Here is a 27,867-nt window from a genome sequence, read left to right on the forward strand (position 1 = left end):
AAAAGGAACAAACTCTTTAAAAGATGAAAACATTACAGTTTTACACTTTGCAAAACCTTTTCCTGGGCATTCACATATATTTAGATGGACAAGAATAAGTATGAAAATTCACAGTAAATAAAATCCCAATATTATTCTTTTATATGAGTAAACACAGAGAACCTTGCAAGTAAATGGAAATCATCTTCCTAAACGTGCTGAAATCAGGGAATATTCCCACTGCAATAGGAGAAGGATATTTTAGCCAGAGTTTTAGGTAGCTCTGCATTTTATTCAACAGACCTGGGACATTTAGAGTTGAGCCAACGGAAAACCAAAAATGGGGCTCCTTTTCCAAAATGTTGATGCAAGTTGATTTTGGCTTTTTCTTCTCTCTGTTGGACTGGTCTACCCCCACAGTTCTGCCACATCTGTCCTTACTGACCTGGAGATGCAGTTTTTTCAGGGATCTAATTCCAAGCAGGAAGAGGGCTGTAGAATACAGTCCCTATGAGGCAGCATGTCTCATGAGGGAAGAAGAGACAACCCAAAACACCTTTTGGGAATAGTGCAGTAGATCACTTTTTAAATGGAGTGTGCAAAATAAAAAGTTACAAAATGTGAAAATTGAATATTTTTGCAGCTGCTGCTTGGGGAAAATCATGGACAGAGATGAAACTGCAATCCCAGAGACAGACACTTTCCTTTGGTTCGGTTAATGCCAAAGCTCCCTTTATTATGTGACCATTCTTCACTATAACGCTGCTGTCAACACTCCAGTGCCAACACACTCCCAAAACATAATGATTTATGTTTTGAGGGTTTGGGGCAAAAAACTCCAAATATTATTTAATGAACTCACCAGCTGTCGCCTGTTCTTCTTCCATGTTTCTGCTTTCCTCTTGGAGTTCATATTCTGAAATGCTAATTTGAAAAATAGTTATTAGATAATAAATTAATTTATGAGAATTAAGAGAAAAAAGATGGGTAAGATTTCATTCTTAAACAATAACTTTTGTATCTTTAGAATCCTTTAGTCTGGAAACAAATATTCAGTTATAACTGAAACAAGGGGGAAATTACAATAACTACTGTCCAATTCACATGAAACTCATGTAAGTAGGACATATAACCAGCAATTCTAAATTAGAACTTGCTAAAAGTTTTAGAGGTTGATCCAAGATCAGCTTCTGAAAAGCTTCATGAGATTGTCACTGATTCCAGTTCCTTGGCACATGGATCCCATGTCCCTCCTGGAAGATCATTTCTGTAACTTCACTAACATTAAATTACTATAATTATAGACACATTACATTAAGAATTCATATCTAATGTGCAAACATACGGGAACACCATAGAAATCATAATTTCTTTCCTGTCCCAGGGAACAAGCATTTCCAGTTTTCCAATGAAATGCAATCAGCCTGCCCAGTCTTGCTTATCCCAGCACAAACACATGATCCGTGTACAGCTGCAGCTCCAAACTATTAAAATGTTTAACTGGGGCAGCTTATACTCACAGAAGTCACTTGGTGGGTTGTGGGTGAGGTTCCTGTAGAACTCTGTCCTGTGAGCTTTCTTTAGACCTGTGCAGAGCCCAAAATCAGACAGCTTTACATGACCCTAAAAGAAAAAAAAAATCAGAGAATATGAAAACATTATTTAGAAAGGCAGTGCTTGGGAAAATAAAGGTTTTAATAACTGCACACACTTTCACAGGACAAGCAGGCAAATAAAGTCTGAACCTTGATGTACTGGCAGAGTGGGTTTTCTCTCGAACAGGTTATTTTTCTCCCAAAATGGTCATATCTACAATTTTACAATAGCTGAGGGCAGCTACTTTGCCAGGCTGTGTTTTGAACTGGATACCACTGTGACTGAGAAATGCTCCAGGACAAAATTCCTTTGCCTTGTTTTGGCTTTAATCAGGTTTCCAGGCATCAGTGCTGGATAGAACCTCTCAAACCTGACAGCCTTGTGTAGGTTGTGATAATGGTTGGGCTGGATGGTCTTAGAGGTCTTTTCCAAACTCAACAATTCCAGGATTTTGTGATGATTAACCGGGCTCACTTTATGGTCAGTCTGAGAGTGTTGTGAGGGGGAATAAAATCAGAGAACTGTAGGAATTCAACTGATTACGTTCCAGTTACTTCAAGGTGCAGGAAAGCAAGTGGATCACTTTTTAATGAATATGAGCATCTGGACACCCTAAGTGAGTCTTCTCCCTTAAAAGTCCTGCTTTGTAAGGCTTCCCAACAAAACCCAAGAGGGATTTTGCTTTGTTTAAGCACACAAGGAAAGTACGGTGACCATTTCTAAAACATGGTGGTGGCACTACTGGCTCCCACCGAGCAGCACTGTGACCTACAGACTGGGATCTTGGAAGTTTAACATGCACAGGACATGCCTTGGCATCCAGCAGAAGGTTGTCTGGCTTAATATCCCTGTGGATAAATCCCAGCTGGTGAATGGCATCTATGGCCAGCACAGTTTCAGAGATGTAGAACTGTGTCTCCTCCTCTGACAAGGTGTCTTTCTTCATCAGCAAGGTCATCATGTCTCCTGAGCAGAGAGAGGAAAACCCAGCTTAGGAACCAGAACATTTAAATCACCAGACTCTAAGAAAACCCAGTAGAATCCAAATTTAACCTTGGAACTGGCCTTACAGCTACTAATTATAAAACTGTTACTGCAAGGACCTACAAACCCAACTGACTTTTTCAGTAAAGTGGGTGTGAAGCTGTTAAAAATCCTAAACAGGGATTTTAATTGGACAGCCCAGAAAAACATAGTGAATTTTAACACACATTACACTTATTGCACAATAGCTTTTTCATAATTTCTTTTTACTGTCAATAACTCCAGCAGTAAGTAGTAGAATAGATATTTAATTCAAGTCTACTTAACACTCCTTTATAACCTTTCCCCTTCCCCTAAAAATCAGGAATGCTCACATGCCTGGAACTTCATTTAACCAAAAGTTCAGGAAGAAGTGCCTGTACCACCCAAAGCCACAGCACACAGCTCACCTCCAGGTAAGAACTCCATGATCAGGTAAAGATTCCTTTTATCCTGAAAGCTGTAAAACATTTTCACTACCCAGGCTCCATCTGCTTCAACCAAAATATCTCTTTCGGCTCGGATATGGGCCACCTGAAATTTTTTTAAATTACTGTTATTAAAGGACAATGAAATATTTCAACATAATTTTATATTCCTAGTCCTATAAAATATTTTTCACGATGCTTAGCAGAAAACCCTTATTTTCATGTGCTTTTTCTACTCATTTGTCATGGTTTTTTACTAGATCCTACAAAGTCCTCAAAAATTATCCCCCAGAAACCCACAGAAGTTAACTCAGTGTTGAAAATAACAGTTCACACCACTTTGCAAAAGAAATCTCTAGAAACACAACTTGTTAAGCTGGTTTTGTTTGTTAGAAAGAATAGACAAAGCTGGTGGAAAAGATGGAAGTGTTTCTCTAGTGAAATACAAGGCAAATGATGGGTAAGGTTTGGACTAAAGTTACTTTTAATCTGCCTTTTCACTTGAGAAATCCACCCTTGATTTCTTTGCTAAAGTACTTTTAGCTAAAAAAGTCAAAGCAAAAACCAAACCAAACAAAAAAAAAAATAAAAGCAAAGAACCATAACAAGACAAAACCCAACTTAAAAAGCAAAACAAAGGAAAACAAAGTCAATGAAACACCTGTTGGTATCTCACCTTTAAAAGAGTTTTTACTTTGGAAGGGATTATTTCTCAAGAAACATTTCCCTTGAAATGGAGTTTTACAGATTCAGTACTATAAGGTCCATCTTGATAAGCAGAGCAAAATAAAGCCTTTGTCACTATTCCAAATTGGTTGTAAATCAAATATTTTTAAAATGCTGTTCCATGACCTTATTTCCTAATTTCTGCTTCTTTTGTGCCGTGGTGGCAACTCCACAGACCCTCATTGGGTTTCGAAGGCTTCAAAGACGGCAGATATTTTCTAGACAGGTTAAGTTTGGAATTTAGGGGATTTGTACACCACAAACCTGCTCTTTCTCCAGCATATCTGCTTTTCTTAGGATCTTCATTGCATAAATATGACCTGTGTCCTTCTTCTGAACCAGGCGTACCTGTGATGGGAGATACAACCCAGTCAGTCTTCCCTGCATCAGAAACCACATCCTGGCACGGAATTCTCCTGGAAGGTTCCCAATTGCCAGGCATGGACAAGTTCTTTTGTTAAATATTTAAATACAGTGAAAAAAAGAATATTTCTACATGGCATACACACAGTTGTGGCTTTAGGAAAAGTGAGCAGGCACAGTAAATTCCAGGCAGGCTGGGACTGAGAAAGCTGAAATTCAGGAGTGGATATAACTGAGGTGACACATGGCAGGAAGGAGGTTTATGAAGAGCTGTGCAACTGCAAATCCATCATTTCATGGGCAACATCAACTTGGAAAGCCATGGGAAGCCAAGGGCCTTGAGAAATTGGTGCAGGTAATTAATTACCAGACTTATCCCCTATGGAGAGCTGCACAAACAGCTCCTCTTCTGCAATAAAACTCCCCACCTGGAACTTTTTATTCTGTAATTAAAATGTTTTAATGCCACAAACCTCCCCAAATGCTCCTCTTCCTATAACTTTCAAAGACTCAAAGTCATCCAGGCCAAGTCTGGTCCTCTTCAGCCTCAGAAACTCTGTTTCCTTGCGAGCATGTTGGGACCTGCGCAGCTTTTTCTGAGGAAACACGGGAATTTCTAAGTCATTTGACAGCAGAAACTCAGGATATGCAATCTCCCTTCTCTCTCTGGAATCCCAGTGGGAGAGGCAAATGTAAAAGGAGAGGTGTTTCTGGTGCTCAGGCACCTGCCAGACTCTGTGCCTGGATACAGCACCGTTTAAAGCCACAAGATGGCATCACACACCCACATTCCTTCTCCAGCTTCCCAAAAGATCCACAAAACCTCAGGAATGACCCAACACCTCTTCCTACTTATTTCCCTGCCTATCCTGAGGGCAGACATGGTGTAATGGACCTCAAAAAAGCAACTTAGTGACCAAAGCTCTGTGAGATGGCAACCAGAGATCCCTCCTCATCCGCATCCACATCCAAACGGAGCAAAGCTGGGCCAGTTTGTTGTTTAAATCAAGGAAACATGGTTCAGCATTTTGCTTTCTAAGCACATCCTACCTTTTTTTCCCTTGCCAAATATAATAGCAAACAATTTTAATCTTTGAAAAACATGCTGTGGCCATGTGTCATAAGAACTAAGGGTGGCATGAAAAGCCTTAGCCAGCCTTATTGGAAGGATGATTCAAGCATATTCCTAGCTTCCCTAATAAACAATTTTTTTTAGAGGGGCAACACTACAAAATAAAACTTGCTGTGTCGCTGGGTGATGTTTCTGTAGGCTCCTCAAATCCTATTTTTGAAGCAGTTTTTAAGGTTATTTAAGTAATATTTTTACCTCCTCATCTGCAAGGCCTTCCTCTTCCATAGCCACTTCCAGCTTCTTCTGCCTGCCAAGGGGAGAAACAGGGGATTATTTATTAAAACCCAAACATAACACTGCAGCAAGACAACACCTTTGCTTCACATGTTCCAAACACTAAAGAATTTGCCTCAAATGAAAATGTAAAGGCTCACAGCCCACTCCACCCAGTTACTCATTTGTGCCCAAAGCTGTCAAAAACAGAGAAGCAAATTTAAGCACATACTTCTGGATTTGCAGAATTAGGCATTAAATACATAATAATCACTCTAATTACTTACATTTCTTCATATATATCTTGAATTAAGGCTGGTTTTATCAATTAGGATTACAAAGCAGAATAAAAATGGCTTTTTCACTGTTTCTGTCTCAGCTCTACCTCCAAAACCTCCAGCTTTCACCCCCACCAGTCCAAGGCTCTTCCAACTTGTGCCATGCCAGGCTAGGAGGCTCTGAGTGGGGAGCAAAGCCTGGGAATACCCTACAGCTGGCAGGGGGTCAGCACATGGCAATGTGGCTGCTGGACCCCTGTTTTTCCACCCTCAGGACACTTCTTGACAGCATTGACAGGATGCAGCTTTCCAAAGGCTGGTTATTCACAGGCAGCAGCCAAGACTTGAAAGGCTGGTGGTGTCTTTCTGCACTCGGGGAAGGACAGCAGGATCCCCCAAATCAAAGTCCCTCAGTAGACAGTCTGTTCTCCCAACTGGAGTCAACTCCATTACATGGAATAATGAGTAAATGTGATGAAGAGAGAAGCCCTGCTGCTTGAGTGAAAACCCCTCAATTAAAAACATATTCCCGGGGGAGTGATAATTTCACACACTAATGACAATCTAAGACACAACACTCATCACAATCACACACTTGGGGCTTTGACGCTTCACTCAAGTGGCACTTCAGCACTCCAGGGATGGGACTGGGCTCTCAGAGCAGCTCAAGTGGTGCTGACCAACACATTCAAACTTCCCACGGGGATGGAAGAACAAGCACCACCAAAAGCAGGAAAAGCTGCAGAGGGGTGGGAGGGAGCAGAGGCAGTACCTGGTCTCCCTCTCCTCATGCTGGATGATGAGGTTGCTGTAGAAGTTCTCCAGGGTGAGTTTGGCCACTGTGACTCTCTCCCGGGTGTGGTTGCTCATGGGAAAGGATGTTGTGGTCCCTGCAGTCATTGCCATGGTAACATGTACTGGAACACAGCATGGCAAACCATTACTCACTCCAGAAAAAAAACAGCCCTCTTTCCCACTCTCCATCTCCAAACTCTCCAGAATTCCCAGGGAAGGCACTATTCTTCAGATACACGAAACCCTGTTAAAGAACTTTATTATCAAATTATCCTGAGAGAGCAAGATATGCTTCCCACTCTCTGAAAAAATAACATGTTGGCAAAACAAAGGCTGAATCAGAGCGAAGAATGATGGAATGATGCAGGGGCAGCTTGTCCACAAATGAGGAAAATGTCCCTCTGGAAGATCTGAGCCCAACCTAGGGGAAGGAAAAGGAAGCACAGCACAGAAAGGAAAAGGGGAAGGTGAGAGGAAGACCCCACAGCTGGACATGTCACAACCCTCTGACAATTCCAGAAACTACAAAAAGACCAGGATAAAATGAATAAAGGAAATGGATAAAACCCCTAATCCCAATCCACAGGAGAAGCTGTTTCAAGGATAGAAAACAACTCCTAAATACCTTTGAATTTTAAAGCTGCTCAACAAAGTTACGTGTGGATTTCTAGAAATCATCACATCAAAACACTGGAATTGCTGTATTTCAAGTGGAAAACTTCTGTTGCTGCAGTTTTTTGGGTGGGTGGGCATTATAGATCAAGAACCAACCACCAAGAATAGAAAAACCCTTTCCCACCACAAGGCCATTCCTCTTGTTTCCTTTCCAGCCACCTCTGTGCCTTACAGAGCTCCCTGTGTTTAGATTTTCCAAATCAGAGGGGAATCTCCTTAGGCAGTTGTAAATATGTTACCATGTAGATAAAGCACTTATAGGTTCTTGCATGTGGTCACTAGGCATTTAAAAACTGGGGAGAAAGAAAGAGGAAAGAAGAAAGGCTGCTCTCCTCAGGAGCTTTCATCTTGATCCCAAAGAACTTGGATGTTTGAAGCCACCCCCCCTTGTCTTGTCCCTCCAGGCCCTTGGAAATAGTCTCTCTCCATCCTCCTTGTGGGCTCCCTTCAGGCACTGGGCTTCCTGTTGGTTATTTACATAATCCTTCTACTTCACCAGGGGATTGTGAGGAAGCCAAAGCCCGAAGTAGGATTAGGATATCCAAGCAGATCCTAAGACCTTCTAAAGTGAACTGATTAGAAGTTTCACACAGAAGGAAACTTGCCTGTCCACAGCGGGACAGGAGGATTCCTGAACTCTGCTCCAGGCTTTTTTGGTTTGATTCTCCCTGTCGCCCTCTGCAAGGACAGGATTTCATCCTGGGGATTTTTCATTGGATTTGATGATGTGACAATAGGATATTTGTTGCCAGAGATGCAGCTGTTGTGTCACAGATAAAGGCATTTTATTATTATGGAGATGTTATTTTAGCTGTGTATGTTGAAGATGCCAGAATTCTGAGAATAAAAATATATATCTCTATATAGATACAAACACGGCATTTAATGGCATTGCAGCTGCTTCAGAATTATGTCAATATTTCTATTTTTTTATCAATCTTTTATACCCTTCAGTCTTTCACTAAAGAAAGATGAGATCTGTCAATTCTTAATAGTCTTGACTAAAAATTAAGGGGGTCCATTCTTCACACAAAGACATAATCCATGCTGGATATGGCTCCAAAAGCTGGGAGAATTTAGCACTGTTCTCCCTGTTGAGTTTGTTTGGACAATTTGACACTTTTTTTTTCTCTTGATAGGTGGGAAAATATAAATATAAAAGAGGTGGATGAGAGCAAAGCCGACACTGTGTTGACATACCCAGATCAAACAGAGCAAACTGTGATTAAGTTATTTCAAGAAACAACCTAATAAAGTAAAAACCTGCCCTCTGATAATTTTGGAGCATGGGATAGAGCAGCCCTAAGCCAGGCTTGGAATGGATTAACCTTAAGGTATAACTGGCATGCTCCAGCACCGGATATTTCTCCTTTGCATGTCTCTTATTCCTGGGAGGATAAAACAACGCTGCATTTTGATTTCCTGGTGATTTGTTTGCTCCTTCAAACACTCACAAATTCAGGCACTGCCAAATCAAAGTCACTGGGCTTTACTTATTTGTTTTACATTTGAATCCTGTAAAAAGGAGATCCCAATTCCAGCACCAGCACATCATGTTACCCACAGTGGGGCTGCCCCTCACTGTGCTCCTACAGTAGGAAGACACAGAGGAGTGTCCCCAGTTATTTCTGCCTCTGTGGAAAAATAAAAACCAAGCCAAAACCACAACCAAAAAAAACCTGTGAAACCAAGAAATGTCCTAAACTCTCCAGATTCTCCAAAGTAAGAGGAAAAGAGCACAGACCTGGCAAGGTATCCTGCAAAATCCTGTGGGATTTCTCACAGCTGAGAAAACCTCCTCAGGTTTTTCCTCCTGCCTCTCTGCTTCCACTAAGGAGCCCCCAAAACAAGGCACAAATCCACATCCCAAACTAAATAGCCAGCTGGGAGTAACCAAGCGCAGCCCTTAAACATGAGCTTTATAAACAAATGATGCCGGAGGGGACGGGGGCAGGAAGGAAGAAGCTTCAAAATAGGACCTTTTATTGACAGCATAGAGCCTAGACTGACCTCACCACATTAACGGGAATGCTTGGAAAAGGTGCCACCCAAGAGTTCTTGGAAATGCCCTCAAAAGCCTCCTGAGTTCACTCAAATTGATGGCACTTGCATAATGGAACCATTCCACTCCTGCTGCATCACTGGCCCACGAGGAAGGGTCGTATCCAACCAGCCACACTTGGCCAAAACTCCTCTGGCTGACAAGGATCACAGACCTTTCTTTCCAAAGGGCTGGGAATGTGGAGGAGAAAGACATCAAAGGGATCTAATGGACAGGAGACACTGGGCCGGGCACAGCCCGTGGGACAAGGCTTGGAGCTGCCAGGAACAGGGATTCCATATGTGCTCCTGGCCTGGAAACAGAGCCAGAGCCTCCTGCAGGGATGGCTCAACTCCCAGCCCAAGCCTTTCTCCTCGCGCCTGCTCGGCATCGCAGCAAGAACCTACAGCATGAGAATGAGGAGATGTGGATGTGCAGCAGCCAGAGAAAGGTGGGACAGCAGCACAGAGGGGAGGAGAGCAAAGATGTTCGTGAAGGACAAGGGGGAGCAGGGAACAACAGCCAAATGCTACTGGAGTGTTCAAGAGACTCCTCTGAGCAAGTCTCTTCTGATCCATCACAGAACAGTCCAGTTGGAAGGGTCCTCCTCTTTCTAGTAAAATAATGTTGCCTAACTGACCTTTTTATTCCCAGACCATTCCTGACTGGGAAGTAGAAAAAGGCCAAGCAGCATTTACTCCAATCTGCACCCCCGTTTGTTGCAACAGCTCCAAGTCAAACTCTCAATCCGTTTTCCTGACAGAGTCTCCACATTTAAGACCCCCCACCCTCAGACTCTGCCACACCACTGGTAACTCAAAGCTCATATGCTCTCTGGGGCACTTCTTGGCAGCTCCCACAGCCTGTCATTAATGGCTTCCTCAGATTTCCTTGGATTAAGACTCGGGTTAATGAGAGCAAAGCCACTGAGGCTTCCAATCCCACCCACTCCCAAGAGGAGAGATGGAAGAAGTCAAAGCACGTGGAGAACTGATCTCTCCTGAAACAGAGTGGGATCCCTTCCTGATCAGGAAGGGATGAGAAGACAGAATCCAGTCTTATTTTTAAAGCCATGTGTGTAGTATAATAATACCACAGCTCTGGAATAAATTTACTCTGCACTCAGGGCATATTTCAGTCTGGGAGCAAACCCCCAGAGAGAAAAGCACCTTTTTCCCCACAGGAAGTGATGAAGTTGCTGGGTCTTCCATTTGGATTTAAAATGTCAAGCTACATGTCCAGCAGGACAGGGAACACCAATCCCTTCTCCCAAATAACCATATCAAGTCAAAGAAAGGCTGCCAAGAATTTTCATTCACATCCCTAAAGCCCAGCAGTCAGGAAGCTGCTACAGTAAAAAGGGTAAAACTGCAAAGTTCATGAAGTATCCATTTAAATTCCAAGGGAGTTCGGCTCTTCAATGAAAGCCTCTGGATAAGGCAGGTACCAGAACATATTCCTGCCTTTGAAAACTCCCTTTTTTTTCAGCATGTCATTGAACTTGTCCCTGAAATGAAGCACAAACATGGCATTTCTCAAGAAATAGAAGGTAAAGCAGAAAGGAGCGAGGCTTTTGGTGCCAGACCAGTTCCCAAGTAAACACACAGAGCTCAATAAAGTGGTACCTTCAGAAACTCCAGTTATCACTCAGTGCTGGGGCTCTTCTGGGGGAGAAGTGAGAGCTGCTTGGCTCCTTCCAGACAACACAGCACAGCAGCTCTCCAGGCCAGGCACTAAAACCCACTGCTGACAAAGATTGTATTTAAGAATTGCAATGCTATCTAGGAAAGCAGCAAGGAAACAGCAAGGCTTGGAGTACGAGCACCAGCCCTGCTGTCTCCAAATTTGAATTCTTTTAAAGACAGACAGGATATATATATATAAAAGTGAAAAAAAACCAGCCCAGCACACACAAATAACAGCATGATTCACACCAAAAGGGTGGGCAGGGACAGATAAATGGGATAAACAGCCCAAGGCTCAGCAGGACGCTGTGGTGTGACATGTTCTGAAACACAGCCCTGGGTGGTGTGAGCCCACACACAAACAGAACAGGGATACAAATGCTGGACAACAGCTGAGCGTTCCAAGGATGAAACTTAAGGAAAAAGTGGTCACACTGTGGGATCAGCCCCAAGGGAAAAGGACTTTCTGCACTATGGTTTGTGCAACTGTGCTGGGTATGTTTTCACCATCCAATTGTTGGTACTGAACCTCCTCCTGGAGAGAATCATAGAATGACCTGGGTTGGAAGGGACTTAAAGATCATTTAGTTCTAACTCCCTGCTCTGGGCAGGGACACCTTCCACTAGACCAGGGTGCTCAGAGCCCCATCCAACTTGGCCTTGGACACTTCCAGGGATGGGGCAGCCACAGCTTCTCTGGGCAACCTGTGCCAGGGCCTCCCCACCCTCACAGGGAAGAATTTCTCCCTAATATCCAATATAAACCCACTCTCTGTCAGTTTGAAGCCATTCCCCCTTGTCCTGTCACTCCAGGCCCTTGGAAACAGTCTCTCTCCATCTTCCTTTTGGGCTCCCTTCAGGTCCTGGAAGGCCACAATTAGGTTACCCCAAAGCCTTCTCTTCTCCAGGCTGGACAATCCCAACTCTCACAGCCTTTCCTCACAGCAGAGCTGCTCCATCCCTCTGATCACCTTGGTGTCTCTCTTCTGGACTTGATCCAACATCTCCATGTCCTTGCTGTGCTGGGCCCCCAGAGCCGGAGGCAGCTCTGGGGGGGAGGGGTGTCTCCCCAGAGCAGAGCAGAGAGGCAGAATCCCCCCCCCAAAGCTGCCCATGCTGTTTTGGGTGCAGCCCAGCACACAGTTGGCCTTCTGTCTCCTTTTCCTATAACCCCCTTTAAATCCATTTCCAAAGCTTTTGATTAACACATAAAATACTTCAGGATCCTGAAGCAAGGCAAGAAAACTCCACCATTCACATCTATGTCAGTTATGGGCCAGTATTTGTCACGTCTTGGAGCCTGATCTCAACACTTGTGTTATTACTAAATACAGCTTTCCACGTTCAGAACAGAACCTTGTCCACAGTTCACTCATATCAATTAAAAAAACCCAACAAAAATCTTCAACTCAATAGGTTTTGACCTAATATTCCCATGCCTCAGGATGATGCTGGCTGCTCTTCCTGAAGCTCAGTTATTAGATCAGCATGTTCAGCAAGCACTGCTCTGGAGGATGTTTCAGACAGAAAAACAAACATTGCATTATGAAACAATTCATGTTTTCAGTAGCATCACCATTCACAAGCCCCTGTTTTATTGAATCGTCTACCTAAAGGAAGCAACAAATAAAATAAAGCAGATACTTCACATAGAGATTCTTCTTCCTTCAGTGCTATACTCTGACACCCTCCAGTTTTTACAACAGTCCCTGCTGAGAGGGAAAAATTAAATAAAACTGCAACAAGACATCACTGACACTCCCCAACATTCTGTTTGAGTAAGTTTTGCTACTCTAAAGCTACAGGATGAATTATATTTGTTCTATTTAAAGCAGCACTAAGAAACGAGTAAAATTAGCCCTGTCAGAACAGGCTTTGCTATTTAAAAGCAAAAGATGCTCAAATGTTTTGGCCATTTTAAGTCATCCCATTATAGTCCCAGCTAAAAGCAGCAAGTGCTCCATGACTTGCTAAACCGAACCCAGGGGACACTCCCAGTCTCCGATTCCCACGGCTGTGGGAAAACCTGGAGGAGAAGTTCACAGACACTCAGGGCCCAGGATGAAAATGCTGCAGCCACGGTGATGGTGGTGACACCACAGAGACGCACAGGACAACGAGGCCCAGAGACCCTAAACTCTTAATTAAGAGTTAAGAAGACCTTAATGCACCCAAAAAAGATGCTTTCAAAATAAAGCAATACCTTGGAGAAGACTCCTACACCTATAAATACCCCAAAATGTCAACATGGGGCTCTGATTAGAGAAGGCAAAAAGCCCCTCTGAGACACAACAGCAGCCCCTCCCAGCCCAGGCCATGTTGTGCACACACTCCAAGCTGGAATGAGCCGGGACTGAAAGAAGTCATCCTGTTTTCCATCAAACCATCTGTTTGTTTCCCTCCCACTGCCGCTCCATGGTTTGTGCCAGCACGAGGAGCTGCACAGCCCAGACTGAGGAACCAGGATGAAATGAATTCCTTTAAAATGGCTTAGGTGAGGCTGCTTTCACCTGCCTGGACTGACAAGGGTCACTCTTCCCAAAGCTGAGCCTGCTCCTTCCTTCCCAGGGAGTTTTCTGAAAGCGAGGACTAAGTGACGGCACCTCCTCATCCTAATTTGGCTCCCAGAAACTAATCTGGGAAATCATTCCAGCACACCCACAGTAATGATAAGGAAATATTTCCTAATATGGAATAAAAACTGAATATTGGAGTTGTACTGCACTCCAGGACTTCCTGCTATTCAACACGGCTCTCCCATGGACGGGGCCAGGATTCAGTTCTCTGCCACTTTCGACAAGCAGTGAACACAAATTCACTTCCCTGACAGGAAAAGGGGGAAACTATGTATGGATACACAAAAATATATATGGGAATATATATATAAATTAGATATAGCTATACACTACATTTATTTCCTTTTAGAGTTAATCTTTTATGCACTTCAAGCAGCAAGTGCATCCCAACATCTTAACCTCGGCTTTCCCAAACAATGGGAGACTGGTCAACTAAAGTTTGGAAACACGAACCCACTAATAAAGTCACTTCCATGTCAGCTCCACTTGCTGAAGCTTTGGCCATACAATGACACTTTTCATGCTCTATCAACAGTCTGTCCCAAAGTTAGGAGCACATTTGGAGACACTCTGTACTCAGAACACTCAGTGTTTGATGACACACCAAAAACTTCATGAGCTCAGTTCTTTCAAATAATTTGATTTTCTTGACTTTTTAAGACAATCATTTGGGGTTTAGAAGTACCTTCTCAAACTGCTTCACTGTGTGTGGCTGCAAGGGAGGACTCCTCATCCACCTCATGAGGAAAGGGGATGGAGTGGTTGTACTTCTGCTCCATCAGCAAGGATGGAGGGCTAGAGCTGGGAATGGGAAGGGAACAGAGGTGCTGGTGTATCCACACACTGCTGTCCTCCAGGGAGTGCTCCACATGGGAGGTCAGCTCAGGACAACACCCTGAAGCACAAGACATGATGAGGGAACCAGACACGCAGTCTCATTCCTCTCTTCTAGGATTTACCATGGAATCTGAGTTGATGCATTTGAATTTCCTGGGGACAAGAGAAAGCAGCAGCTTCCTGGAAAGCCAAGTGAAACAGGATTTCATAGCTTTGCTCCAGCTCACTTGTGTCTGTCCTTTCTCCTGGCTCTCCCCAAGTCTCACAGAGCTGCAAATCTTTGTCCTCTCACAAGTGTCTAAAAACAGGAAGCCCTTCTATGTACTGGAGTAATTGCATTCCTGTGCACTCAAGCATTTTCACAGCTTTGAGCAGGTACTTGCAGCCAGGCATCAGAAAACACTGTTTTAATATCTGCTGAATTCAGTGGCATAAAAAAAAATCCAGCTAAATATTTTGCTGCAAGGTTTTAGACCATGAAATAACTACAAACAGAGCGAGGTCAGTGATCAAAAATCTGCTTCCTCCTCAGCTGGATAAAGTTCTGCTAGGTCCAACGAAAAAGATGTCCCATTCCAAAATATGTACAACTGTCCAAAAGGAACATGGATTTCTCTGCATCTTTCATGGTCAAGAGACACAACTCAGGACAGAAGTAAAGCATAAGAGAAGGAGCTTCTGATGCATCTCCTATTTAAAAGTGTCAATGAAACTGCAACACAGTTTTGGCTTTGATCCAAAAAACTCTTAAATTTTAGGCATGTTCTAAAGCTCTTCTGTTTTCCAAGGAGCCTGGGAAAGCAGGACCTTTAGGAACTAGGAGGGACTTCTGCATTGAAGAATGCTGGAGGAGAAGGAAGCACCAAGACTGCTTTTCCTTTTCCACTGATGTGTGTTCGAATCCCTGACTCTTGCCAGGCTCTTTTTAGATCCCATCAATCAAATTAAGTAATTACACACAATAAGTCTGTGCCGGCATAGGAGCTGAATTGCTAAATGAGCTGCAGAACACCAATGACCTGCCATGGCCTGTGCAGTGCCTCTGGTCAGGGTTAATGAGCACAACAGATCCCTCTGGCCCTACAAATCCCTAAATGCAGGTAGTGCATGTTGTCAGCATACGCAGCACTGGAGAGCAGATGTTTGCCTGGTCAAATCCCACTTCAACAGCTCATTCCTTTAATGTGATTTTTGGAGAAGTAGACAGCTGTTGGCACACAAAGCAGACCACCTTGGGCCTTATCCCAAATTTGGAGGTTTAGCTATAGAGGAAAACAGCTCTTCCAGAGGCAGAGCCTTTGTGAAATCCCAGTCTTCCTGCAGCCTTTCCTTAATGGCCCAATTGCTCTTCTCCTCCAGGGCTGAAAGGTGACCAGGAATGCTTTGTTATGATCCCTCCTACACAATCCCATGTTCACCCTTCTAGGAAGATAAGAGAAAGGCAAGGAAGGAAAAGGAAATAAAAGTCTTGCACATAGGGGATAGATGATAACATTTGTGAGGGGTATTTCCCAGTGAAAGGTAATTCTTGGACTCGGAATGGGTGGTGTTTTCCTTTAAATAAGGCTCAGATATTTGATTCTATTATCTGGTTTCCTAGTTAAAGGATAAGAGAGGCAAAACAGGGTGTGGGGAAAAGCTCTGGCTACATTCAGGGGCAAGAGAAAGTGAGAGGGAAAAGGGGCAGAAGAGATCTGCTGAAATTTCTCTGAGATATTAGGGCCTGGATGTTAAACATTTATTTGCTGGAGCAAATAAATCTTAAAAAGCCCAGTTTCCTGTGCTTTCAAGGTGAAATGGATTATGGCAAGAAGAACAGAAAATTCTCTAGGAGCAAACCTTTCCCACCAAGGAAGCCTTCAGAACAGCCTTGGAGCATGTCCTGAGGGTTAAGCACTCTCTTGACTGGGAAAAGGAGCAGGATCAGCAGTAAGAAGGGCTCTTCATAGAACACAGGTCACCTCATTCCAAGGAGAAGCCCCACTCATGTTCCTGCAGAGTGCCTCTCACTGCTCCTTTTCAAGGTGTCCCGAGTGCCCTGTGAGGTGACCAAGTGCCATTGTGCCTCCATTCCTTTATCTGTCAAGTGGAGATAAACACAAGTGGAGTTCCCTGCAGGAAACCTGAGGAAACACCAGCTCAGTGCAAAGACAGAGCCTGGTGGAGTGGTAAATAAACAAGTCCTTCAGGCAGCCACCTGAACTGCCTGACAAGCTGGACACGACCAGCTATTTCCCATAAATAGCAACCAGAGAAAAACCCAAATAGGAAGAATGAGGTCATTTCCACTTTAGAAATATTATTTAACATGAACATTTCCTTGTGGGGATGGGCCCCATGCTCAAGGCCCTCACACTGAAAGGACAGACACTGCTGCCAAGTCCTGCTTCAAGGACTTGCCACTGCAGGTCTGCAATTACTTCTTGGAAAGACAGGTCCCTTCCTCTCCACGTAGCTGATCCCTCCAGTCCTGGCCAGGCACTCCAGCAGTTTTCCTAATAAAGGTGAGTCCGGTAAACTCAGCTGCAACAACACAACACAAACCACTTGATTTTCATGGGAATGGCTGATCATGATGAACAGCAATTCCTGATCTACAGTGACACACCAGGAACACCCACTTTAGGGCTCACTCAAATTTCTCACTCATTCCTTAATCCATCTCCTCTCATCCCACTCAATGACTCTCCCAGCAGAGTTACCAGCTCAGGTATCCCAAACACAACCTCTAGTGGTGACTTGAGGTGGAGAAACCTTCCTGCAAACTAAAACTCCCTGAAATTTCTGGCCAATGATGCAAGAGCTGAAGTCCTGAATATTTTGAGATGATGTATGCCCAGAGGAAGAATGCTCTTTGGCTACAACACAGGAAACTGCATTAAGGAACAGATGATCTGGAGTCTATTTTATTTCCCCATGTGCAAAAACAAACCCTACAGAGGAAAAAAAAAGCAAAAATGTACTTAGGGTGTGCCTACAAGAAAATAAACATCATCCCTGGAGCCAGCAGGTCACGGTAGGAGCTTGAGGAGTTCGTGTGTATGATGGACTGTGGTCTTAAGTTTTCAAAAATTATTAATTCACTCTGAAAATTCATCATTTAACCCAAAACTATAAGACATGTGGCCACTTCTTTGCCTTGCCTGAGCTGCCCATTTGGTGAGTGCAGACACTGGCCTGTGTGTTGTGGATTTGGGATGGCGTGTGGCAAGATAAGCAATGAGATGGTTTTCCCTGTTCCAAGGACAGGGTTCAAATCTCAGATTTCAGAAACAGGAGGAAAATTTATGGGGAAGAACAATAGGAAGGACAATGAAATATTTAACCCACTGCAAGAGGCCAAGTTTGGTGACAGTGTTTCCAAGCTGAGCAGCCTGATGAAATGCTGCTCTGTGAGTCCAGCTGAAAGCATTCCTTGGAATGACTCCCCAGCCAGTGTTTGCACATTCTGCTGCTCATATGCAAATATCATTAATCAGCTGCCTTTTAAAGCTTTGATAAACAGCTAACCTTGGGAAAGTTTGACACTTTCCCAGTTGAGCCACACAATATCAGGAATGCAGTTTGTCACATGGATGTAACACAGGGTAAGGAGGGAATACCTCTCAACTCCACAAATCACTGGGAAGCAGCTGCTCTGCTCTGTTCTCTTCACTCCTGGAAATATAGAGCACCAAAAAAATAAAGAGAAGGCAGTCAAATAATGTAGTGTTAGCACAGAATCAAAACCATTTACATCTGTGATTCCTCAGATGATTAATTATTGCTTCAGCAGAGCCTTAAAACACATTTTAACTGCACGCATTTACAGAAAGAAAACCAAGTGAAATCCCAAATTTTAAAAGCAGTGAGAAAGACCTGTGAAAAACTATCACTTTTTACTCCCCAGATTATGCCCCACGGATACTGAGCCCTACCTCCCTAGCCTAGATCCATAATAAAAATTTCATTACTCTCCCCAGATCTAAGATGAGAACTCAGGGGTAGAACAAGATCTGGAGGCCAGGATGCTTTTTTTTCTCTTTTTTGTTTGGCATCCCCTCGAGTAAAACTTTACAAAATAAATTATGGAAATTCCAGTAAATCCTGAAAGCACAGGGAAGCTGCTGGTAGCCTCCCGGAGGAAAGGTGTGCCCTCCCTCTTCCCAGCATGCCCAGGGCTCCAAAGGTCTCCTGGGGTTGCTCCCAAGCCTCAAGCTGCTTTCCTCCCCTCTGGGTTATTCCTCCTCATGTTAATAGTGCCAGAAAGGATCTTCATCTTCCAGTGAGCTGGAGCTGCAGCTTTATCCTGCTTCCCTGGGTGAGGGATCTTCCTCCCAGCCTTCAAGCAAAGGATGTTTTGCCCCTTTAAAGTATTTTCCACCCAGATCTTGAGGTGCTTTCTAAACTGAAACATAAAACACATGATCTTGGTAATGCAAGTAGGCAACTGTATCACCCCTGACTTTAAAGGAAAGGAAATAAAGCCAGGCTCGATCCTGGGAGGAGTTTGAAGGTTTATGAGCAAGAGAAGGACTGGACCAGAGATCCCTGACTTGTAACAAGTACCTACAGCAGCCTGTAGGGAACAGGCCCCTTTCAAATCCACTCATTCAGTAGCAGGGATATATCCAAGGTAACACAGAATCATAAAGGTGGGAAAAGACCTCCAAGATCATCGAGTCCAACCCTTGACCAAACATCACCATGTCAACTAAACAATGGCATTAAGTGCCTCATCCAGTCATTTCCTGGACACTTCCAGGGATGTTGATCCATATATACTCTCCAGATACAGTTCTCAAAAAATGTGGACAATTCCAACCTGATTTCAGAAACGGGGAAAGTGAGACACAACAAAACCAATCAGAGCCACCAAAAAATCAATTAAAAGAAAGTAAGTTAACTCTGCAGCACCACATCAGCATGTGAGGCACAAAGGGAAACCTGCAGGAGCTGCCAAAAACCTGAAGGAAGAGGTGAGACATGGGATTGCTGCCTTAGTCCTGACTGTTACCTTGAGTTTCGTGTTAGTCAGATCAGGTCAGAGCTGCTTCCCTGGCAAAGCTTCCAACAGATACACGTTGGAAAAACAAAATGTGTGCACTTAAGGAACATAAAAATGCTTTATGGAATTCTATTTTTAACACTAAAAATGGCACCAGGAACTCTGGGAAAATCCAGAATTACAGCAGGAAATGAAAAAACAAGTTTAATTGACCTGAGCCCAGGGTTTTTCAGAGGTGCAACTGCAGAGGATCAGCTGCTATTGAAGGAGCACATTCTTCATGCTCTCCTGGGGAAAAACAAAGGACTCTTGACTGTGCTGTCAAGAAAACAAAAGGAGCCTGGGAATTCCCAAGTTTTGCTGTGATGGGAATACCTGGAATTAGTCTCTGGATTTAGCAGTTTGCTTCTCCAGAGCCTCTGTTGGCCTGTGACAGGTTTCTCAAGCACTCTTAGAGACCCAGCCTCAGGAAATATTAGTCCTACAGCAAATGGATTTTACACTTAAAATATGTGTTATATTCAAATATGCTCCAAAGGCCAAATGAAGCAAACAAAACAGGTGCCATCCCTCCTCCCTTCATCCCTGAAAACTGGATCCCCCAGCAGAGGAGGACCTGGAACTGTCTAACATGGACAGGCACAGCTCCCACCAAACTCCAGACAACTGGAACCCAACTGTGCCTTGAGCATCTTGGCATTTTTACCTCACAGACAGTAAAAATATTCTCCACACAAAGCAAAAAAGATGAAGATCTGAAGCTCTCTCTATATATAGTGTTTGCTAAAGATACATCTTTGGAGAGATATCCTTTGCCAAACAAGTGCCAAAACTTCAAAGGCTGAGTTCTCATGTTGAAATATTTGTAGTGCAAGTTGTTCTGATTTTTGGGAGGCAGGGCTGGCACTCAAGGAAGGCATCTTTCAGCTCCAAGAGCTGGTCCAGGCAGTAACTGGAAAAAGCTCTTTGGTGGCTTAGGTGAAATAAGCCAAAGGATCTGAGTCCAGCCCTCAATAAATTAGGAACCACATCACAAAAGCATCTGTAAGAGTCACTTCCTTTGTTGATACCATTCTAAAGGCCAAGGGCTGAACAAGGTAGGGAAAAAGAATTATCATCCCTCAAAATAGCACATTCCTTCAAAACACCAATTGCTTTCACCCAGCACCTCTGGTGGAAGTATCCCAGGGCATTTTTTACAAAACATGAACTAATCAGGTGTTTCTTTAAGTACCATGTGTAACCCAACAGTTGCTCAGTACTAAAAACCCAGGACCTGCGGAATTCCAACATGCCAGAGCCATGCAAAAGGAGGGCATCTAACAGGAATATTGCCATCCCACATTCTAGCTGCACTTCCTTCAGGAGCCAACAAACATTCCACAGCTCTGTAACAAAATTTAGCACAGAAACAGAGGTTCACCTTGAGCTTCATTTCAATATCAGGTGTATTTGCCCTGTGTCTTGCCAGGAAAGGGGCATGAAACAAGTGATGCAAATTTAGAAAAGCAAGGAACAATATTTTAAACTCTTTAAGAAAACAGAGTAGTTTTAGTTACACCTGTCACAAGCACAGTTCAGAGTAACAGCTTTGGGAAAAAAATCAGTACATTAATTACTTTGAACTCTGTGCATTTGGATGGCACAACATAATAATCTAAACACGTTTAATATTAGGGATTGGTGCTGCCCAGTAAATTTAGAGATGCTGAGCTGAGCAAAAAGAATGTGTTTCATTCAAAGATGAAAGCCCTCAGAATTCTGATGCTTTGTAAACAGCTGCTAAACTGTGAAGCACACAGGGTCAAACATGGTCAGGACCTCAAAGAGCACCATATGTTTCAACATTGAAAAAGCCCTTGGGAAAACATCTCAGTGCATTCATATCTTGTTTCTCTGGTTATCACTTCAAAAAATGGCCCAGGTACCCACAACTGAGGTTGGATTATCCTTTCTCAGCCCATTCTCCCTCAAAGTTGATTAGGATTATACCACCAAATTCAATATGGGTTGTAAATTTATCAACAAAAGAGGCTTCTGGTTGAGAATTAACACTGACTAAGGTACCAAAGGAAATCAAGAACCGCAAGAAATTTATTTTATTCATACATTAGTCATTGGCAAATATCCATTTAGATGCCATAAATCTGGAAAGCCATTGGAATGCACTCAGTGCAGCTGCCTTGGCTGAATTTTATTTCCTTAAAAATCCTGCATTCGTGGTCAAGCACAACCTGCATTTCTGATTTAGCCAAGGAAGGGAAAACAGGAGGGAAAAGCACACACGGAGCTTTTCCACAAGGAAAAAGCCCCTATTTCCCTTCCTCAATGTACACATATGCTGGGAGCCCACTTTATAAGTGATTTCACCTTGTAAATCAGATTTGCTGATGAAATGATCACCACCCTTGAAGCTGCACCCAGGACACCAATTCAGATATTCCAGACAGGACTCTCCATCCAAGACAAATATGGAGCTTAACCTGCATTGCTCCCACTGCGGTTTGTTAGTTTGCAGTCTAACAAGTCGGGAGAGGATTCACTTTAGGATTCAAGGAGAAGGGAGGTGGGTGGGCCTGACTTAACCAATATCTCAGCAGCAAAATCCAGCCTTGCCAGGCAAGAGAGGGAAGGAAAGCACTTGGATTCTACACTGACAGAGGAAAATCTCATCATGCAACTACATTCTTCAACTGCAGATTCACTCCCTCTAATGTCCCAAGGAAGGCTACAGAAGCTTTTATCCCCTCAGCCCTTTGAAGATGACACCACCAACTCAGGGTACTCAGGCAAAACAATCAAGAAAATACATTTACACTGTGGTTCTCGCACTGACAAAATTACAGTCAGATAAATAAGAAAGATGCTGTCAGGACCAGTTTCAAAAGTGAGCTTCTACAAGATAAAAATTGCAAAGAACACTAACAGGTTTCCATTTTGGGTTTTGTGTTTGTTTTTTTCTTTTAAGCAAAAAATAGTGTAACCAAAATTGTCATTCAAATTCTTCTCTTGCAGCACGTGCTCATCCCATTCCTGGGGGTCTAAAATGTGAGCCTGCAACTGGACCTTGTACAAAACTGCAATTGGCCTTCCAAATATTGCTGCTTGTTCAACAAAAAGGGAAGAGGGAAAATGAACTAAAACTACTTATCTTTATTAGAGTGTAACAGTTTTCCCCCCAATTACTTCACAATTACTTCCTTTTTCATTTTTGGCTTTCCACTGTGATTTCAAGTGATATAAAATACTCATGAAAAAATGGATGTGTAGCTATTGTTGGTTTTTTTTCCTAAGTGTTGCTTGATTGCAAAGACTATTTTATCAAGCAGAACTATGTTATTTTGCTCGTTCAAACAGGCAATGGGAACTTCTTCATTGTACCCTCACAAAGGCCAGAGTTTTGCATCCTATGAGGACTGAAGGTGAAGGCAGCAGCATTCTGGGCAGGCTCCAAGGCTGCAGGACGAGCTGTGAGCAGCAATTCCAATCAGTGCTGGAGGTCAGTGGGTGTTCAGACAACAGAAACTCTCTCTCCTGCTTTTGGTGATTTAATGTTCATTTCTTTTTCCTGAATGCCGAAAGGGATTTGTTCTTTCCTTTTTCATGTGCCACTACAAAAGTGCCTTAAAGGTCTGTGAGCAAAAGCAAACAGTTAACATGGACCAGGTGCCCTCTAGGATTAAAAGGGGCTTAAAGGTATCCAAGTGTGAGCCCGAGACTCTGGAGTTATGAATGAACCCCAGCTGTCAGACAAGGCTTTCAGCCTGGACTGGGAGCAGGGAATGTGGCAGGTCGTCCTCAGGTGCCTCCTAAAAATCAAGGGGGAAGCTCCTTTAGTCACCCCACAGTAATATCAGCACCACCAGTCCTGACTGAATGGAGGAGCTGGGATGCATTAAATCCACTTGGATGCCCACTAGTGGTGAGCCCAGCAACACATCCATGTCTGAGATGGTCACTGGGCTCAGGGACTTCAGTGTGTTTCCTCCTGTTGAAGGAATGGATGGATGTTCCCTGTAAACACAATTACTGGACAAGAACCTGTAACATAAGAAAGAAGCTAAAAAGGTTTTCCACTTTCTTTCAAGGTTTGCTAGCAAAGCTTGAAAAATCTAAAGCATTCCACTTGGTTCTTTTCCCTTTTTCACTGGCTCATGGAAAAAAAAAAGACAGAGAAAAGAGAGGGAAAAGATTTAACAGGGGGAAGAAGCAATCTCCTTCTCTATTCCCTTCACCTTCCAAACCAATTGGTTTTGTTTTTCCACTTCTCCTTCTCAAAATCATATAATAAATGACAATAAATCCCTGTATTCTGCCCTTTGGGTTTTTTAAACACTTCAAAACAATCTCTGGTCTACAGAGTTTTATTGTCATTGTGCCTGACTTCAACTTCACTCAACTTCTAGTTGGAAGGACTCATAAAATAAGCAATTTACAGGAGATTATCCCAGGTATTCTTAACATAATTGTTTTAGTTTTTTTTTTAATTGAGAAGGGGAGAAAAATAAAAATCAAAGAAAAGTTTCTAATTGCTGCAGTGAGGTCCCCATACCCAGAGTACTAGTGGGCTAAGATGCAGATAATACATATTTTATATGAGCTCCCCTTCTCTGTTAAATTAAACTTCCTGAAAAGATAGACAGGGCAGAGAAAGAGCCTCCATGCAATAATTAAGCCTAAGAGGATCTACCTCCATCTAACACACTTCAGTATAAAATGGTCATCTACATTCTTTGTTCACAAAAGTGAAATATGGCCAGTCAGTCAAAGAACAACTCACCTGCTTAGCCTGAGCTCTTTATCTCCTCAGAGGACAAACCAAACCCAAACAAAACTAGTAAAGCTCAGTGACAAAGATGCAAGTTAATGACACCAGAAATGATGAAATTCTTTTCTTTCACCTTGCCCTGGAAGTGAGAATTTGCTGTAATGCACTTCACTGCTTTCCAAGTCATGCAACTGTTTTGTCTGCACCACAAGACAACCTCACTCCACAGAAGCATGGAATGGCCTGAGTTGGAAGGGACTTAAAGATCATCCTGTTCCAAAGCCCTGCCATGGGCAGGGACACCTTCCACTAGACTACAGTGCTCAGAGCCCCATCCAACTTGGTCTTGGACACTTCCAGGGATGGGGCAGCCACAGCTTCTCTGGGCAACCTGTGCCAGGGCCTCCCCACCCTCACAGGGAAGAATTTCTTCCCAACATCCAATCTAAACCCGCTCTCTGTCAGTGTGAAGCCATTCCCCCTTGTCCTGTCACTCCAGGCCCTTGGAAATAGTCTTTCTCCATCTTTCCTGTAGGACTCCCTTCAGGTCCTGGAAGGCCACAATTAGGTCACCCCAAAGCCTTCTCTTCTCCAGGCTGAACAACCCCAACTCTCTCAGCCTTTCAAACTTAATTGCTCAGTCTCACCACGAGTATTTGCTGCACAAATATCTGATAACCCACAGCCATTACTGCACCAAAGAGGAATGTGATTTAACAGCTGGCTCTTACCTGTCTGCACCAGCTGTAAGATTGCCCAATGCCCCACAGTGAGCACAAAACTCCCTCGTACTTCCAGGTGTTAGAGCTCAACAAATTATACTTTTAATTATTGCTACACAGGCTTCATTCTCCATATTCAGTTTGAAAGAACAGGTATTCCCACTAAATGCTTACCTTGTGACTGAATTCACTCTCCTTTCCTGCTCTGACAAACTCCAAGGAGCCCAGAGCAGAGGAATCTGGTTATCTTCAACTCTCAGAAACAACAACTGCCTTCTAAACAATGCAGGGTAATGCTATTGTCTGGGGAGCTGCTAATAGAAGCTTTCCTTCTCACACAGGACTCAGCACGCTCAAAATTAGTGACATTTTAAGTGGAACAATTCTTTCATCATCGGACTGATATTTGGCTGCCGTTCTGGTTCCCTCCCTTATAAGGCACCAGTAAGAGGGAAGGGCAGGGAGCACATTATGCAACTGCTCATTGTAAAATGTAATTAAAACAAATTTTAAGAAATAAGTCTGGAATAAACACTTTTCCAATGTAAAAAGCAAGACAAAAGGAGCTTGATGTTGTCGGTCTACACCTGCTGTTTCTGCCTGGCTAATTTTTAAAAAGGGAATTTCCTGAAAGGAAAGGTTTTTTCTCAGTTTTTATGGGAAGAGGCCACATGTGCCCTTTGTGGGGGTTCCCAGTGATCCTGAAGGAAGCTCATGGCAGAGCATAAGTGTCCTAGTGAAGTGTTCTCACTCTGCTGCACCACGGACAGTGATAGGGAGCCTTGGACAACCAGGAGAGGCCCCCCAAGCACACACAGCTCCCCACCTGTAACAAGCTGCTGCTGTCAAGCCCCTTCCCTTTGTTGTTTCTGTCCTTCTCAGAAGTTGCTTTAGGCTGGTCATGTCTTACTGAAGTGATGACTTTCATTCCCTGCTCCCTCAGTTATGGGAATGGAAGTTATGACAGTCATTCCCTCCCCCTTCCATACACTCCTGTCTTTGTAACTCCTGTGGCTCAGCATGACCCAATATCTTCATTTTAGCTGCACCCAATTTAAGCCCAACTGTGTTTCTCATGAGAATTATTCTACTCATAAAAAGGGCCTTCAACCAAGTACAACTTTCTGGTAAGGTCCACCCTTGACTGAAGTTTTCCAGGTGTTGGTCTGCTTGGTTTTGTTCTACTACAAGGAGGTTTAATTGCTAAAACACCTTGGCACATTTTATAGATCCCTGACTTAATGTGACATCACACTCAGCACTCCAGAGAATTGTGAATAGCTGTCTTTATTACACACAGTAGAAAAAAGGTTTCACAACCTTTTATCTGTTCAGAGATAACAAAAAGGGGTTTTTTTTGTGGAAGGAAATTTAAGGAATTCCAACATGCCAAGATCTTTGCTAAGACTGGAGCTCCTCTCCAGCATGTCAGTGACCACAGGCTCAAAGTCTGGAACACAAGAGACACAGCTAATATAAGTTGTAACACAATAAACACCCTTCCTCTCCCATATAGATCCAACTTATCCCTTTACTTCCTCCCTCCCATTCATTCTGCCACCTCAGATAAACTCCATCTGTTTGCACAATCTGCTAGTGACAAATTGTTACTTAATATTGTCTGTTCCCTGTTACTAAAAGGTGAAGAGTTGTCTCTCTTTTTACTGCTTCAGGACATTCTCACTCTTGTGAAACCCCATAAACCCAGGCTACCTTTTTAATCAACCACTGTTCCTTTTTACCAATAAAAATATAAAGTCAACTGCTCCTTAGACAATCAAAACCTCACAGGAGTTGCCTCCCAAAGACAGTTTATTACATTACAATTCCAAGTCTCTGCTTCCTTCACATTCCAATCAGTTGTAACCCTCATAAAGCCACATGTCAGTAACAAATTGGAAGTTTGTAGGTATAAATATTGAAGACATACAACATAAAGTTTGAACTGTAGATTTGGAACCAGAAAGTAAAAGCTGATGCCTAAATTACTGAGAAATCGGAAAATATTTGAAGCCTCAAGATTAATGATTCTCTCCTGATTCACTGTTTCCCTTAGCTTTTTTAATCTCTACAGAGTACTAAGAGAGATATCAATGCAAGCCTCCCAAGATTACCTGATTTCCCAAGTAAAAGGCAGTATTAACTGTGACAGCTGCCTATTTTAATGCTTCCCATGCTGATCAAATTATTTATGACAAGGAAAGTAAGTTTCCCTTGATAATTTCTTTATCCTTCTAGTTCCTATTTTGTTTTCATCATTAAAGAAAAACTTTCTGTTGCTTCCTCGTGCAGGAGCAGTGGGACTGCCAGAAGTTACTCTGTAGTTTTTGACTACAGGATTTTCTGTATCCATCAAAGTATTAAATTTACTCTTCTGCATTTGACAATTAATTTTTGATCCTTCAAGACAGAGTCCCCCATCTTAAACACACTTCACCACATAAATTCACACCGGTAATTAGGTAACTATTCCCTGAGTTCACATCCCATAACATTAGACTGGGTTTCGCTCACTGTAACACCTTTTTTTTGTGCAACACAAGATGTTATTTAATCACCAGACTTCAAAAAATCCTGCATCAACCCATCTTGAAGAATTAGACTTCAGTTATTCATCAAACCCACGTTTTCCAGCCACAGTAATGCTATTACTACTGGTGGCAGGTCTGCTCTAAGTGCAGCTGGATGTTGAATTGAGCAACAAGAGGAGATTAAATTATTTTGTGGACAATTGCATGTTTGATTTATGTCAACTGCCATCACCCTAAGACACATAAAGCCTCTTTCAGGGGGACTAAAAGCAAACCATTTACCATCTAATATCGGCTTAGCAGGCTTCGTGCTGATGAATGCTGCATTCAGAGGAGCAATTCTGGTCATTGCACATCTACCCTGCATCTCCAGGAACACAAATATCAGAGTTTATCAACTGGCTTCACTTTTTAACCAACCCTCAGCTGAAACTTGGTGGGAAGAAGAACATTTTAATTAGAATAAGCACAGACTGAGAGAAAGCTGAATTTGGAGGGAGAAGACAATAAGA

At 43.0% G+C, this 27,867-nt stretch overlaps 1 protein-coding gene across 2 annotated transcripts in view; it reads right to left on the reverse strand.

The window, feature by feature from the left end:
* STK38L (serine/threonine kinase 38 like) overlaps nucleotides 1–27,867 on the reverse strand; it is a 37,735-nt gene that overhangs the window by 7,811 nt on the left and 2,057 nt on the right. The window contains exons 2-10 of one of the 2 annotated variants that reach the window (XM_017829073.1): nucleotides 17,950–18,004; nucleotides 6,511–6,655; nucleotides 5,443–5,494; nucleotides 4,589–4,711; nucleotides 4,017–4,100; nucleotides 3,009–3,132; nucleotides 2,387–2,541; nucleotides 1,500–1,602; nucleotides 842–903 (exon numbers count right to left, since the gene is read on the reverse strand). In XM_017829073.1, coding sequence (XP_017684562.1) covers nucleotides 842–903; nucleotides 1,500–1,602; nucleotides 2,387–2,541; nucleotides 3,009–3,132; nucleotides 4,017–4,100; nucleotides 4,589–4,711; nucleotides 5,443–5,494; nucleotides 6,511–6,644 — 837 coding nt within the window. In that variant the 5' untranslated portion in view covers nucleotides 6,645–6,655; nucleotides 17,950–18,004. The remainder of the gene's footprint in view (nucleotides 1–841; nucleotides 904–1,499; nucleotides 1,603–2,386; nucleotides 2,542–3,008; nucleotides 3,133–4,016; nucleotides 4,101–4,588; nucleotides 4,712–5,442; nucleotides 5,495–6,510; nucleotides 6,656–17,949; nucleotides 18,005–27,867) is intronic. The other variant, XM_017829072.1, reaches the window with a different exon arrangement.

The sequence above is a fragment of the Lepidothrix coronata genome, unplaced genomic scaffold (genome assembly GCF_001604755.1).
Source record: "Lepidothrix coronata isolate B3197 unplaced genomic scaffold, Lepidothrix_coronata-1.0 Scaffold158, whole genome shotgun sequence".
Classification (NCBI taxonomy): domain Eukaryota; kingdom Metazoa; phylum Chordata; class Aves; order Passeriformes; family Pipridae; genus Lepidothrix; species Lepidothrix coronata.